General features: G+C 38.7%; 1 protein-coding gene across 2 annotated transcripts in view; it reads right to left on the bottom strand.

Annotated features, from left to right (window-relative positions):
- Positions 1–346: 346 nt before the first annotated feature.
- LOC116306574 (serine/threonine-protein kinase BRSK2) overlaps positions 347–16,021 on the bottom strand; it is a 38,138-nt gene continuing 22,463 nt past the window's right edge. Inside the window, exons 14-24 of one of the 2 annotated variants that reach the window (XM_089026579.1) lie at positions 15,852–15,964; positions 15,160–15,266; positions 14,476–14,536; positions 13,410–13,481; positions 12,693–12,889; positions 12,171–12,225; positions 7,524–7,587; positions 6,853–6,927; positions 6,237–6,303; positions 5,442–5,552; positions 347–4,808 (exon numbers count right to left, since the gene is read on the bottom strand). In XM_089026579.1, the coding sequence (XP_088882705.1) occupies positions 4,552–4,808; positions 5,442–5,552; positions 6,237–6,303; positions 6,853–6,927; positions 7,524–7,587; positions 12,171–12,225; positions 12,693–12,889; positions 13,410–13,481; positions 14,476–14,536; positions 15,160–15,266; positions 15,852–15,964 (1,179 nt within the window). In that variant the 3' untranslated portion in view covers positions 347–4,551. The remainder of the gene's footprint in view (positions 4,809–5,441; positions 5,553–6,236; positions 6,304–6,852; positions 6,928–7,523; positions 7,588–12,170; positions 12,226–12,692; positions 12,890–13,409; positions 13,482–14,475; positions 14,537–15,159; positions 15,267–15,851; positions 15,965–16,021) is intronic. The other variant, XM_089026580.1, reaches the window with a different exon arrangement.

Below are 16,021 nucleotides of genomic sequence, written 5' to 3'. Positions count from 1 at the left end.
AAAAAATATCACGAGTGCAGCTCAAAATCAAGATTTCTAAATTGAAAATTTTGATTTTAAAACTGCACTAGTGATATATTTTTCAAATTGCACGAGAACCCATTTGATTTTCTTTTAATAAAATGACCATCAATTTTTTTTTGATCAAAGAATTTTATGATTTTTTTTTTTTTTTTTGCACAGTTATTTTGCTTTTTTGTAAAGTGTAAGGGCGGATCCAGCCAAAATTTTAAGGGGGGGGGGGGGCTAATTGAGTTTAGGGGGGCTAATTGAGTTTCTTCCGTCAACGCAACAGAAAACAATATAAAAAAGCATCGTTTTTTTTCTGCTGAAGGGGGGGGGGGGGGGGGGGGGGCTTCAGTTCCCCTTTGCCCCCCCTGGATCTGCTCTTGAAGTGATTTCAATAAAATTTAAACTAATAGCAGACCAATCACGATCGAGAATTATTGATGGTCATATCATTAGCTTATTAACATATTTCTGTACTAAATGGTAGGCAATGGTTTTGGAATATAAAATAGTAGTTCTTAACACCTCCTTTCCATATTCCAACTTAAAAATAGCGCCTTTGTCAACCCGCTCATCCAATCAGATCACGCGAATTGTTAGGTTTTACCACAGCCTTCGATTTTCTATGGAATGAAAAGAGTCTGGAGACGAGAGCGTTTCCTAGGCTAGGACCGGGAGGTAATGGGGCGAGAGAGCATGGAACCCAAGGGACTATGGAATAGATTAATAAATATCTTTAGCATGACGTTCTAGCTTGGTACCGCAAACCTCAAACTGCAGTTCGACGTCAGGCGTTTTCCCACAAACTTTCTACATTTAGCAAGGCGTCATAACGAAGTTGTTACTGGAAAAGCCGCCATATTGAATTCCATTGCTGTTTAGTGTTTGTACGTGTTTGTGGGAGTTTTTCTGGGCCTGATCCCTAGCAGTAAGAGGTTAGTGGTAAACCTGATTCTAAATGTTTTTATAAAATAAGTGTTCCAAATCTCGCGTTCTGATTGGTTGGGAGCGCGTGCTTTACGAGAGCACAAAGCACGCGCGCGCACTTACAGTTTTGTCATTCCTGTAATTTGTATTTTATAAAAGAAATCAAAAACTTTCTTGGTGTGCTGTGTGGAATTATATAGCACTTGGGGATTGGCAGAACGCTCGAGAAGTTTTGAGAAGCACTCCGCTACGCGCCATACTTCCCCTAACACTTCTTTCGTGTTCTCAACCCACGTGTGCTTTATGACTGCACACAGCACGCGCGCGCGTTTTCTATTTCTCCACTAGTGAAAGATATGAATCTACTGATATAAATATAATGGTACTATGTTATACCAAATTCTAATATATTAAATACTTCAAAGACCCATTTAGTTTGATGCAACGTCTCAAAGTCTTTCGAAATCTACTTATAAGTTATGGTAATGAAAGAATTCAAAATAATGGTCTTAGGGAGGGATCCGGTGGTATAAGTATCGGGTGCTCGATATAAGTGCCCGCATTGACTACTTCTATACGAAAATCCATACATTGTATATAACCCTTGCATGAGATGTCCAAGCAGCTCAATTTGGAGTACAAAACAAAAGAATCTCAATCTTCTGACAATTGGAAACCTATTGTTTTGCCCTCCAAATTGTGCTGCATTCCGAAGTGCTGCAAGGGGTCAGCCCGAATACAAATATTTTGACTTCATTCCTTTTAGTATATATCACATGTAATGTAAGGATATGACGGATATTTAAGTTAAATAGTGATTTAAGAACTATTTTATGTAGAATGTAATGTTGAATAGATCTTTCCCGAATAGGCCGTCTGCATGATGGCGTCATTTTACTACCGCTACTAAAATGCTTTGCGAATTTTCTTTCTTATTTAAATAAGCCCTTTGCAGCTAACGGTCACATGTCTGTACTGGAGAGCAAAATTTTTGTTTTTATTTTAAATTGGTGATTCTTTTTAGCTACTTGTAAAGAACTTAACGAAGCGATGTGTAACCAGTGTGTCAGGTAATACGATTTTTATACAATCTCTCGAAACAGGTTGTAGAAAGTTTGTTTGCTCACCAGTATATTTCACCCATGGGAATCAAGATGTTCATTCATTTGCTCTCAGTGAGTTAATCAGCACGTGATTACTGAGCTGCAAAGGGCCTATTAACTAAACGAAAGAAAGTGTGCAGGGGAGTCTTCTCTGGTCTGATCTAAGTCAGGCCACGTCTAAATCCCAGCTCACAGATCAAACCCTGAAACAACCTCTGTGCTGATCTAAGTCAGGGCACGTCTAAATCCCAGCTCACAGATCAAACCCTGAAGCAACCTCTGGGCTGATCTAAGTCAGGGTATGGCTACGACAGATTGAATTTGAATTTAGCTTGGAACAAAGAGAAAACCCCACGAATCAATTGAGAGGCCTAACAAACTCATATGTGATGCCGAGTTCAGTAATCTAACACGCGACCCCAGAAGTGAGAGGCAAGTGCAATGTCCATATTTGGTAAAAGTTACTGACACGTGACATTCATACTTAATTCTGCCCTTGGCTAATTTTGCTGTAAATTTTGCAATGAGTCTTTAAAGTAATAAAGTGTATACCATAAATCTGTGAAAAATTTAACTAACAAAATTGTAAGAATTAGCTCAATGTTTTGTAGGTATACGGTCTATATCACAGGAAAAAAACCGGATTCCCACATTGGGAGTTTGTTGGGAATTTCCTTGAATTCCCAACGAATTCCCATCCAATTCCCAGAGAGAATGAAATTGAGAACGTAGCACTGATTCCCAATGTTAGTTTGTTGGGAATTTTGTTTTTCTATTGGGTATTAGAAGGAAATTCCCAACATTGGTGTTTGCATTGGGGATTCAAGGAAATTCCCAACAATTCCCAATTTGGGAATCCGGTTTTTTTCCCTGTGTACTGCCAGCTAATCTAAAATAATGACAAAAAAAATACGCGATCACTGCAAAGCTGAGGTGTCATGAAGACTGTGAAAATTGACCAGAGAAAAATAAAAACCTGTCGGCCATTGCAATAAAGATATGAACCTCATTGGTTATTGTGTTACTAACGTCTTTTCTTCATTTGCTGACCTGGAAATCCATAATTTTAAGAAAAACGTGACACCTCAGTTTTGCAAATTTTCTCGCTTCTGATTGGCTATCATTTTCTCTCAGATCAGCTGGTGAGGTCTGCTGAACTTACTAATTTGTGTAATTCCTTACAACGTTTTTCAAGGATATATGTAAAGCACTCTATGAAATCCTTATTTGGTCAAATCCTCGTTATGGTCTTATTTGGTCAAATCCTCGTTATGGCCTTATTTGGCTCGCTATGCCCAACCAAAATCTAATAACATAATATTAAACTAATAATAATTATAAGATTTTAAATCAATCCGACCTTGTCGTAGTGTGACGTTGTCACACTAATAAATAGATATTTAATATAATTGCTTTGAATAGAAAAAAGCAATCAGTTCTAAGATTGATACACAAGTAATCATAATTATTTAATACAATAATAATAATAATAGTATAATAATAATATATTATATAATATTATATATTGGTTCCTCCACTCATAACTACTGCAATTTTCAATAGTATGAAAACTCAGTGTTTGCAAGTTGCCTGTAAGAATGTTTTCTTTGAGGCCGCCAGTTGAAAAAACAAAAGGTACTGACTGATATTTTTGATAAACCGATTTGGCCAACGCAATGTTTTACCCAATTCAAATCTATTGGGGAGACTTTTGTTTGTCCATTACCTTTGCATGTCAATGAAGAATGATATGGATATATGTAAATATAAAAGACAAAGAAAAGTTGAATTGAATTGGGTAAAATATTGTGTTAGTCAAATTGGACTACTGATGGAAGTGAAGAATAAAATTGTCAGTGCGCAACTGGCAGGTACGAGTTTGCAATATATTAAAAACTGCAATAAATGAAGGTCAGTACTCATGGTATAGGTCTTGAAGTAGATTTAAGACCAAAGTACTATATATGTGCATTAGAGTTTGCATCTTCAGAGACCCAGGACGAAAGAGGGGATTGGGGCGAGGAGAGATCAGGGGAGTGGGGCGAGGAGAGATTGGGGGAGTGGGGCGAGGAAAGATGAGAGGAGAGATCAGAGGAGTGGGATGAGGAGAGGTCAAAGGAGTGGGGTGAGGAGAGATTAGAGAAGTGGAGTGTGTGAAAAGGATGTCACTAGCGTGCACCCTTCTCTCTTCCAGGGCTGCAGAGATAGAAGGACATGACAAGAAACAGTGTTAAGCCTGGGTCTTTGAGGCTTTGTGCTCACATACACAGTCTTTACAACAGTAACAGTGTTGCCATGACAACTGTTAGACTGATGATCATGCTGTACCCTTATGATCTATAGTAAGACCCAATTGAATGTAAGCGTAAAACGATCGCAGTGATATGAAGTTTCCTGGGTGTATACCTTATATGCAACTCTAGAACTGGGCTTCCTGTGTAAAGTCTCATCCACAGGAACTCCACAAAGAGTCTTGCAACACTTACCAGTGTAACTTACGGCATTCCAGGAATTACTTCCTTGAGTCAAATAATGTCTTCTTTGGGACTTGCGGACTGTCCAGTATTTCACTCTCGCTTTCTGTATCGGACAACTGTGCGAGTTCTAGTTTGTTGATCAAGTTATTAGGTGTGCTTTCCTTTTCTTCTTGGACGAGAAGACAGGTTCTATCACCATTGCTGGTTTCAGAGAGATTGTCGGATTGTCGTTTGTTTGACAACAAGATCAGCTGTAGTTTTTCGCAGAGCTTTTTGAAACGATGGGCAGGACCTAAATAAATTCATATTTGGCATTAGAAAAGTCATGTTTATACAGGCTTACCAGACTAAGTATCCGGGGTTGGAGTGGGAACCCTGTGGCTTTATGATTGTTGAACTCAATCTCTTACCCAGACCCTACTCATTAGTCAAATCAGAAAAATAACTTTTACCAAAGAAATTTTAAATTTAACTACCATTGTTCATTAACACCTCAGCATTTCCACATACTAACCTAAAAATAGAACCTACTTTAACAACCCAATCAGCCAATCAGATGACTTGAAATTCTAGAGTTTTCCAGAGACTACGATTTTTAGTGAAATGAGTAGTCTCTGGGTACGAGAATTCATTGAACTTAATGGTGTCCAATTTTACTACATATAATAGCTCCATGAAAAGGTCAAAAATAAATATGTGAAATTTGTGAGATCAAGGTAAATTAACTCACACGAAGCCACTGGATTCCCACCCGAACCCACAGATACCTAATCTGGGAAACCTCTGATGTGACCAGAACAAGAATTCATTTGAATGAGAACGGTTAACCAATGTCTTTCACAGCATAAGATTTCCTTGGAGCTTGGGTTTTATGCTAATTCTGAAAGGGAAGATTTATTTTATAGAGTGAAAATCCAGCGCTTACCTGACTCAAGTGTTATCGAGACTGTGTGAACATCACAGCTCATATCAGCTGCATCTTTCACTGGAGCTATTTCAACCAAGATTCTGACTGGCTTTTTGAACATAGTTTTGCCTTAAAAATAAGTGAATACAAAACAATGAAATAGGATGGATGGATGGATGGATGGATGGATGGATGGGTGGGTGGATGGATGGGTGGGTGGATGGATGGATGGATGGATGGGTGGGTGGGTGGGTGGATGGATGGATGGGTGGGTGGGTGGGTGGATGGATGTATGTATGTATGGGAAGGATGGATGGATGGATGGATGGATGGATAGATGGATGGATGTATGTATGTATGGGAAGGATGGATGGATGGATGGATGGATGGATGTATGTATGGCAAGGATGGATGGATGGATGGATGGATGGATGGATGGATAAATGGATGGATGGATGGATGGATGGATGGATGGATGGATGGTTGGTTGGATGGTTGGTTGGATGGATGGATGGATGGATGGATGGTTGGATGGATGGGTGGGTGGATGGATGGATGGGTGGGTGGATGGGTGGGTGGGTGGATGGATGGATGGATGGGTGGGTGGGTGGATGGATGGGTGGGGGGTGGGTGGATGGATGGATGGATGGATGGATGGATGGATGGATGGATGGATGGATGGATGGATGGATGGATGGATGGATGGGTGGGTGGATTGAGGTCTGAGAAGGGAGGGATATGCAGAATGAGATGCATAAATAAAGTAGCAGAATTGATGTGTGCAAATCGTAAATCACCAGTACGGTAGATTACCTCCTACTTTCTTGTATTCTGCTTTAAAACTGCTTTGAGTGGCAACACAGTGCGTCAGATGACTGACCTGTAGGGACAAAGTAGGCACAGCCCAAGAGCAAAAGAATGAAAAATGGGAAACAATAATAAGAAAATAGGATTAAAAAACAAACAAAAAACAAAAACAAAAAAAGCAAAACGAAACAAATCAAAACACAAAACAAAACAAACAAACAAATCCAACAAATTAACAAACCAAGAAGAACCACAAATAAACTAAATTGACAAGCCTCAAGCATGATGACGTTTTATACCTACACTTCCAGAATCCTTTTCACTAGCTTTTTTGTTTAACTAATTTCCACTATTGTTTTAGTATTCTCACAGGTATTGACATTTGAATATGATAAGAGATTTTGAAAAGGATTTCCAGTGGTGGTATAGGTATGAAATGTCATTAGGGTTAGGGTCTATTAGTGAAAGACGAACGAACAAATAAACAGGAAAAGAGATGACAGCAGGAGAGCACATACTAAAGCAATGAAGTTGAAAAAGTAAAAGATATATGATGTAATATGATGGAAAGTGTGTGAAAAAGGGAAAATCAAACCATATAATGAATATTAATTAAACTAACCGATAAGAAAGCATGGACAACATCTGCCTTTACAGTACTGAAAGACTTCTGTTTGATTACGATGAAGAAAGGTTCCTAACACAGAGAGATAGATTATTAAATGATTGGTCGATCCGCGTATGGATCGTTGTACGTTTGATTGGGTATCTGGCTGGCTAAAGGCGCGATTACACGGAGCAATTTTCTCTCACAACGACGTTGCGACACAAGTTGCATGGAGCATTGCAGCGTGTAACCTACAGCGGAATTTGAAAAAAAAAATGTTGCCAAAAGTAGAATATGTTTCTACTTTTGGCAGCGATTGCGTCTCCGTTGCACAGTGTAAACACTCTTGCAACTTGTGTCGTAACGCTGTTGCGAGATCAGTTGTGAGAAAATTGTTCCGTGTAATCGCGTTGGTTCGCTATCTTTCGCACTATCCGTTGGCCGGTCTGAGTGAGTTAGGCTTCCCGTTAAAGTCGACAGCCTTTATTTTTTGGTTGTCAATCAATCATTTGGTCAGTTTTTTTTTGGTTGAATGTTTACTTTATATAGTGTCAGTTTGTAGTGGTTATCGTATGATTGGGAAACGTACGTTACTGACCGCGTGAATTTCGCGTGTAATTTAATAAACCATGCAGTAAATCAACGCGAATATTAATAAGGTATCTTATCTTTAGTTAATAACTGACCTCTTGTCTATGATGACCGTTATGTCCCAACATCAGATGGCCAAACCATGACTTCTTTACCAGACTAAGAAATTCGAATATGACAGAATAGAATAAATCTCTCGATATGAAGTAACACTGTTTTCATTGCTGCGCGCAGATCGAGATAAAACTCGCAATCCAGGTTAATTAGCATCAGACTATCGCCGGTTAGCACTCGTTCACATGGACCAAAACGACCTATAGACCCCTTGCATGTGACGTCAAAGCAGATCTATCTGGGGGACAAAACAAAAGAATCCCAATCTCCTGAGAATTGCCCTATTTCACTATGACGTCACTGATTGTTTATGTGGGGGATAGAATCGCCAATTCCAATAGAAAATTCAACAAAATTTGCTCCTAGCGAAACAGTTTAATCTGAAATGGCCTGGTTTTCAGATATAATATGTGTTTATATGTACTAAAAAATATTCTTAGCGTTTGCTTGCTATTCTACTTCTCTTTGTGGATTGATACGGGTTTTAGAACAATTTTCGGTGAATTTGCGTTGATTTGACCCCCTCCGACGACCATGATCCTTTGCGTTTAAACAATAGATTGTTATTGGACGTCATAGTCAAATAGGGCAATTGGAACCTATTGTTTGTCCCCAGATTGAGCTTCATTCCAAAGTGCTGCAAGGAGTCTATTGGATTATAAAAGAATGTGAACGAGTGCTAACCGCTATCGTCAATATAGAAAAGGTAGAAAATACGGTGTTCGTGCTGAGGTAACCACTTAAAATTCAAGAACTATTCAAGGAGTATACAAGGACCCAAAAATGAATTTTCAAGGAGTATGTACAGCTAACTATGCCAAGGTTTTACACGGTGGTTGCACATGGCTGACTTTAAGATTTTCCAATCTTTCTGACTAGATCTATTTCAGAACCATGCAAGTAATGATCAAAGCAGAAATTCAAGGAGTTTTCAAGGAGTTTAAGGAGTAGCACAAACCCTGTAGTACATCCCCTTCAGACATTACTTCTTAGGTATTACCAATAAAAAGAGCCTCCTCTCGCAGATCTTTTTAGCGGTTCTTTGTAGCCGGGGAAGGACAAAGAAAAGAACCTCTTAAAAGATATGCAAGGAAGGCTAATTAAGAGATCAATGAGTTATACTATTTTGACGATTTGTTTTCTCATGCTCCTTATTTTAGTTTATTTTTAGTCTACTGCATAACACGTCGCTTTTTATAGATATCAGTTTCAAGGCTGATATGGGTTATTTTGTTATGATTAAGAATTTTTAAATCATGCATTGATTTATTTTGTTGTTGTTGTTAGTTTACCGTACTACAGCCTCTGCCCGGTTGTATACAAAGGGTGGATCGCGCTAACCAACAAACAATTATTGATATCAGTTTCAAGGCTGATATGAGTTATTTTTTATGATTAAGAATTTTTAAATCATGCATTTATTTTTTGTTAGTTTACCGTACTACAGCCTCTGCCCGCCACATGTGCCCGGTTGTATACAAAGGGTGGATCGCGCTAACCGACAGACAAATCTTATCCAGTTGATAAATTTATTCGATAACAGAATCGACTTATCTACTGGGTAAGGATTTATCTGTCAGATAGCGCTATCCACCTTTCGTACAACCAGGCCCTGGGGTTTCACGAGCCAAAGGGGCTGTTCACACTAATGTATTTCCGTTTGAAAACGCAAACGTTTGCTTTCCAGCTAAAAAAGACTGAAACGCTCTCCACAGTGGAGACATTTAAAAACAAAGGCCTTTAGTATTAGTGTGGACAGCGAAAACGGAGCCTTTTGAAAGCATTGACGTCATTCACACCGGCTCGTCTGTTTTTCGCATGCGCAGATGATGATATTGCATCATTCCCGATCGCAATCTCGTACCCAGAGCCCTTATTTCTTACTGCGCATGCTCGACGAAATAATTGGGCTCTGGAAAACTCCAAACCGGAAGACCCAGATTCTGGGTTTCTCGCACATGTGCATTATGACAGACTAGGTAAATTCAAAATGGCGGAAGATGTTCAACGAGCATGTGAATTTGCGCTTGGAAAATTCGGTTTTGAAGATGGTTTTCAGTTAAATTAACTCCGAAAATATCTAATGGATGGACATCAATACAATTTCCATTACAAAACCGGCAAAACTTTTAAAAATCCGGCCCTACAGGCTTTTTTGGTGTACTTAATTCGAGACGCCATCTTGTTTATTTTCCCTGTACTGTAATTTTTACTTCCGGTATCTTCCTTTGTTCTCAAGAACCAATAACAGCACAAGAAATATTGGAGTTTTCCAGAGCCCAATTATTTCGTCGAGCATGCGCAGTAAGAAATAAGGGCTCCGGGTACGAGATTGTCCCGATCGTATCTGCGCTCTTAATCGTTTTAGTGTGGACGCTATGAAAACACTAAATTGGACGTGAAACTTTCGATGTATTTTCGCTGAGATGAAGAACGAAGCGTTTCGATAACGCATTAGTGTGGACGGGGTCTTAAGGCACGATCACACGGAGCAATTTTCTCTCGGCGTTGCGAAACAAGTTGCATGGAGCATTACAGCGTGTAACCTACAGCGCAGTTGGAAAAAAAGTCGCAAGACAAGTTGCAGCAATCGTTGCCAAAAGTAGAATTCGTTTCTACTTTTGGCAACGATTGCGTCTCTCGTTGCACCGTGTAAACAATCTTGCAACTTGTGTCGCAACGATGTTGCAAGACAAGCCGCAGAGAAAATTACTCCAGTGTAATTGCGCCTTTAATAGCAAATTTTACTACATGCTGTTACAAGTTAGTCTATTATTATTTTAGTTGACGATTGCGTCTCCCGTTGCACCGTGTAAACAATCTTGCAACTTGTGTCGCAACGCTGTTGCAAGACAAGTTGCAGAGAAAATTGATCCGTGTAATCGCGCCTTTAATAGCAACGTTTACTTCATGCTGTTACAAGTTAGTCTATTATTTTAGTTGACTTAAAAATCAATTCAAACAGTCAATTCCATTTTCCACTCATCCCATTCCATTTATTTATCTTCTTATTGGTTGTTAGTTTAGGGGTTTAATGTATTTAATATTTATATTTCATTACAACTGTTTAATTATATTATATACTAATTTCATTGATATTTAATGTTTTATTTAACGTTTTATTTTATTTTTATCTTAACCTCAAAAGATGAATTACATTGTTACACTAATTACAATAATAAATCATTCTGAATTTAATCATTCAATTTTTTTCAATCTTTATTTATTTTTTGTTATTTGTTTAACTGCGTTTCAAGTTAGATTTGCATTTACTCAATTAAGTTACTGATAAGTGAACAAAGTGCATTACATTAGCCCCTTTCGTTACCATCACATTACATCTCTCATATTTGTCTTAGTCGTCAACGATCATTCATCAGATGTATCATCATCATTCTAACCATCGTCACCATCAGTCTCATCATGAACATCAACCACCTTCAACATGACCATCATCAACCATCGTCACCATCAGTCTCATCATGAACATCAACCACCTTCAACATGATCATCATCAACCATGGTCATCATCAGTCTCATCATGAACATCAACCACCTTCAACATGATCATCATCAACCATGGTCATCATCAGTCTCATCATGAACATCAACCACCTTCAACATGATCATCATCAACCATGGTCATCATCAGTCTCATCATGAACATCAACTACCTTCACCATGACCATCATCAACCATCGTCATCATCAGACTCATTATGAACATCAACCACCTTCACCATGACCATCATCAACCATCGTCACCATCAGTCTCATCATGAACCAGGGGCGACGGAAGCGGGGGGGCCGGGGGGGCACTGGCCCCCCCCACTAGATTTTTTGGGGGGGCCTGCCCCCCCCAGAATACAATGCCTCACACAAAAAAAAAAAACGCATGAGATTTGGTTATGATTACCATTATTTATTATTTTGATATTACATAATTTTCTGTATCTAAAAAATATACGATATATCTAGCGACGACTTGCATCATTTTTGTGTCTCTCAGCACAATTGCAAGTGGTTTAATGCGCGCAAAATGTTACTGATTGAAATATCACTTATACACGTTTGTAATCAAGCTAAACGGTGGGGGGGGGGGGGGTCATTTCAAGGTACCGTTAAATATTGGAGTGCCCCCCCCCAAATTTTTAAGCTTCCGCCGCCCCTGTGAACATCAACCACCTTCAACATGACCATCATCAACCATCGTCACCATCAGTCTCATCATGAACATCAACCAACTTCACCGTGACCATCATCAACCATCGTCACCATTACTATCTTCACCATCAGGCACCATAATCCCTGTCATCTTCATCACTGCTGTCATTACCATCACCAGCCACTTTCACCATTACTACGATCACCATCACCATTCCTATCATCATCATTACCATCATCTTCATCCACGTATTCTTAATAACTGCTATCATTACCATCTTTAAACAACATCACCATTCAATAAGGGGTGTGCAAAATCGAAAACAGTCGTCAAAACTTTTAGTAAAATTGTAACTCAGTTGTGATCACATCAAGTACCCAGATTTTCAGGCTTCGTTTCGCTCATCTAACTCAAAATAATCAAGAGAATCAAAGTATTCAATTTGTTCATCACACGATACATACTCTGGTGAAGAATCTGGTGACGGACAGACAGGTGTGCTCTCTCCAGAACTGCTTCCTGACAAATAAAATGAAATTATTATTCTTAGTTGTAAACTTTATAATTTAGTGCTCTGCACCAACAACTTGAATGCTTTTCTCGAAAAAGAAAATGCAAGATATAAAAACTATAAAAAAATCAATTACAATAAAAAAAAACCGGTTATAAACAATTTATCATTTAGATCTTCAAAGAACGTGCGTGATACGGATATGCCTGATATGAGACTGTATCAGCACTTGTCATCTGCTCGCGATCGGGTGCGATTGAGTTTAGAAGGAGTTTGAGTATTTATTTGCAGAATTAAATGATAAAAGGCTTGTCAAAATACTCCGTGACTCGTAAAAATACACAGCCGTACCAGATGCTCAGCCGACTGATAACATCCATTTAATGACTAAAGGCGGAAGACCAAATGTGTATTTGAAAAAAATGCTTTCCCAGTATGACTGACACTTTCCCTTAAGCTAAAGATATCAACTAACCTGGCGTATGAGTATGTCTTTTCCTATGAAACTTAGGCGTTCCAACAATGACTTGCTTGAAATTAGACAGCCTAGACTTCCATGGGCTTCCTGGGGGTGTTGTGGAGATGGGTGAATCAGGGGGACTTGGGCCAGGACTCCTTGTTTGTAGGTATGGTTGGTGTTTAGGGCTGATGTGAATCATCTGCACGGGAGAGCTGGGGATGGATAAATAGAAAAAAATGAAAAATAAGTTTAAATTTTTTCCCATGTTTCTGTAATCAAGACAAGACCAGATTAGACTGTTAAAGTGCCTATGATACCTAATTTTAAAAATATTTTCAGCATTGATTCTAAATGAAGTGAATAGTTTTGTATATTTAATAATGCCACCTTTTGACCGCCGTCCATCACATTTGAAAATAGTTTGAAAGAAAAAGAAAAACCCATGAAAAGCACTCTAAGACTCAGGTCAAATCTCGAACTACACATGAGCTATAAACAATGTAAACAATAGGCATATTTTTTTATATCTTTTGGTTCGGCTCATGTGAAATTCAACGGTTTGTATTCGGCCTAAAGTGAGATAATTTGCAATGTAATAATAAATGTGATTAATGATAACGATGACGTTGATGGTAATTAATAATGGTAATGCTGATGACAATGATGGGGAACAAATTATATAAGATAAAGATATGATATGCATGATATACGAGTTATGAGTAGTAACCACACCTTGATGCTCCTGTGTGTGTTTCAGCACGAGGTCTTACGATGGGTGGTGACGGACACAGTGATACGGTTTGTCTGTGAAACCAAAAACTAGTTAAAGCAAGTTTGACTGCGTTTAACATTTTACACAACACTTATTAACTGGGACCAAAAGTCGGACCAAACAATCGGACGAGCAACTGAATAAAAAATGATCATAAAAAATTATTGAATGAATGAATAAATGAACGAATAAATGAATGAATGAATGAATGAATGAACAAATGGATGAATGAATGAACAAATGAATGAATGAATGGATGGATGAATGAATGAACAAATGAATGAATGAATGAACAAATGAATGAATGGATGAACAAATGAATGAATGAATGAATGGATGAATGAATGAATGAACGAACGAATAAATGAATGAATGGATGAATGAATAAACGAATAAATGAATGAATGAACGAATAAACGAATGAATTTCATTAATTAATTGATACAATAGAACACTTCTTATAACGGTGAAACAACACAGCATGTCTCGAAATTGAGGAAATCCTTTGAACCAATGAGGGAGCACAAAATCACTAGTCCAATACCATCATGCTATGACAAGTCCATAACGCCATACGAAATCCGCATATTCTGTCCAGCCATATGAAATCTGCTCTAGTAACGACAATAACTGATGTTTACCATGAGACATAGCAGATTAGCATGACCGTGAAAAAATTCTTCGGACAAACGTACCGTGTTGTACAGGGCTTAAAATTACGGCCGATCAGTCGCCGGTCACCAACACAGTCCAAATTAGTTCTGGCTTAGTCATAACTCAAAATGACCGACCAGACAAAGATTTGACCGGACAAGTCCCAGTTCTGGCCGGACATCGTCCGATGTCCGATGCCCGGTGTCCGATGTCCGAATGTCCGATGTCCAGTGTCCCGTGTCCGATGGTCATTTTAAGCCCTGATGAAGTTTTTGCTTGCTGTGACCATGATATATCCCTGACCTAAAACACTCATCACCCATCTAATCAACTGATCAAAACGAATTCAACATAACTTTTGAGACATATTACCTTGATCTTTGTAACCTTGGCGAACCACAGGAATCTACTCGCTTGCGTGGAGGGTCTTCAACTGAATAAGAGCAAAAAATCATCCACCATCATGTTGTCATATATTCATATGCAGGGGCGTAGGATGGGGAGGAAGGGGGGGGGGGAGGAAGGGGGGGGGGGGGGGGCAAGGAGGCCAAGGGGGCAGGGTCCCCCCTTCATGGAAACAAAATGGTAGCGTCATAGAATCTATGAACATGCGTAATAGGTAAATTACGAGCCTTGTACGAAACGACCGAAGAAGAGGGCCTATGGGCCTTTCACAACTTCAAGTCACGTAAAAGTTTTGAAATTGTGAAAGGGCCCATTGGCCCTCTTCTTTAGTCGTTTCATACAAGGCTCGTAATTTACCTTTTACGCATGTTCTTATATGCCTATCCCACACGGCTTACTGCCTCATCTCTCATATAGAATTTATACGGTGATTTTCAGGTTTTTTTTATAAAAACAAATTTCCAAAAAGAAAACGGAAAACGCAATGTTAGTTCTTTCTTTCTTTCTCTTACTCATTTTTTTGGGTTCGGCGTTTCAGGGGACTCAAGCAAATTGGCAGATCTTTGAATCCCCCCCCCCCCCCCCTCCTCCCTCCTTCAGAAAATCCTGGCTACGCTACTGATATGATGGAATAAAATTGATTCTACCCACCTAAATTAGTAAGTTTGTTAATAGTCGCTACTTCAGTGTCCTCATTGCAGGGAACCCTTTCTTTTCGCTCCAGTAATAAAAAATAAACTACTTTTTCTATAGTTTTGCTGTAAATATATAAAACAAAGCCATGATGAGAAATTATAGAAGTAGAATAAAATAGACAGAAAAACATTGAGTGAAGTCATTACACCCGTGAAATAGATATTAGACTAATACAACCTAAAGTGCATATGACACGAAAAAAGTTTAATATAAAATTGTGTAGTTTATTGGCATTAATAAGGAATTTCTAAGTTATTGTAAAATTGGCTATTACACGTTGAATGACATTTTTTATTTCACGGGTTAAATTCCTTCACTCTACCAATTGGAAAGTAAAGAATGCTCACTTTGAACAACGTTTATTGATAGTCTGATCTTAGGTTTTGTGGAGGGAGGAGAAGCTGAAGAAAAACCCTCAAATCAAGAAAGAAACCGAACAAACTCTACTAAAATAACATAATGTGATGCCGAGGTCAGGCATCAAGCATGAGACCCTAGAGTTAAGGTAAGTCTGCTATGCCATCTAGAGCACATGGATATTTTACACAAAATTAAACCTGACCTAGGCTCATTTTCAGCCGTCTGGGTCTCGTATACCTTGGCTAACTCTAAGCAACAGAGAATTCGAAACTGGAGTATTGCCTTACCCCTCTTTCAGGAGGTTATTTAACAGCTTATCTTTGTTTCTAAAACATCCCAGTGATGTCATACAGGCAAGGACATCTGGATCTATCTCATCTTTAGCATTGATATCTTCGATCTAAATTTGAACAGACAAACAGACATATTTGTAACAAGTGTTTCATCTCTATCCCAG

This window comes from Actinia tenebrosa, unplaced genomic scaffold, assembly GCF_029948245.1.
Source record: "Actinia tenebrosa isolate PJP-AT-01 unplaced genomic scaffold, QUT_ActTen_1.0 PGA_scaffold10__47_contigs__length_13832649, whole genome shotgun sequence".
NCBI classification, from domain to species: domain Eukaryota; kingdom Metazoa; phylum Cnidaria; class Anthozoa; order Actiniaria; family Actiniidae; genus Actinia; species Actinia tenebrosa.
The sequence above is the reverse complement of the archived record's forward strand: the minus strand, read 5'-3'. Positions and strand labels throughout refer to the sequence as shown.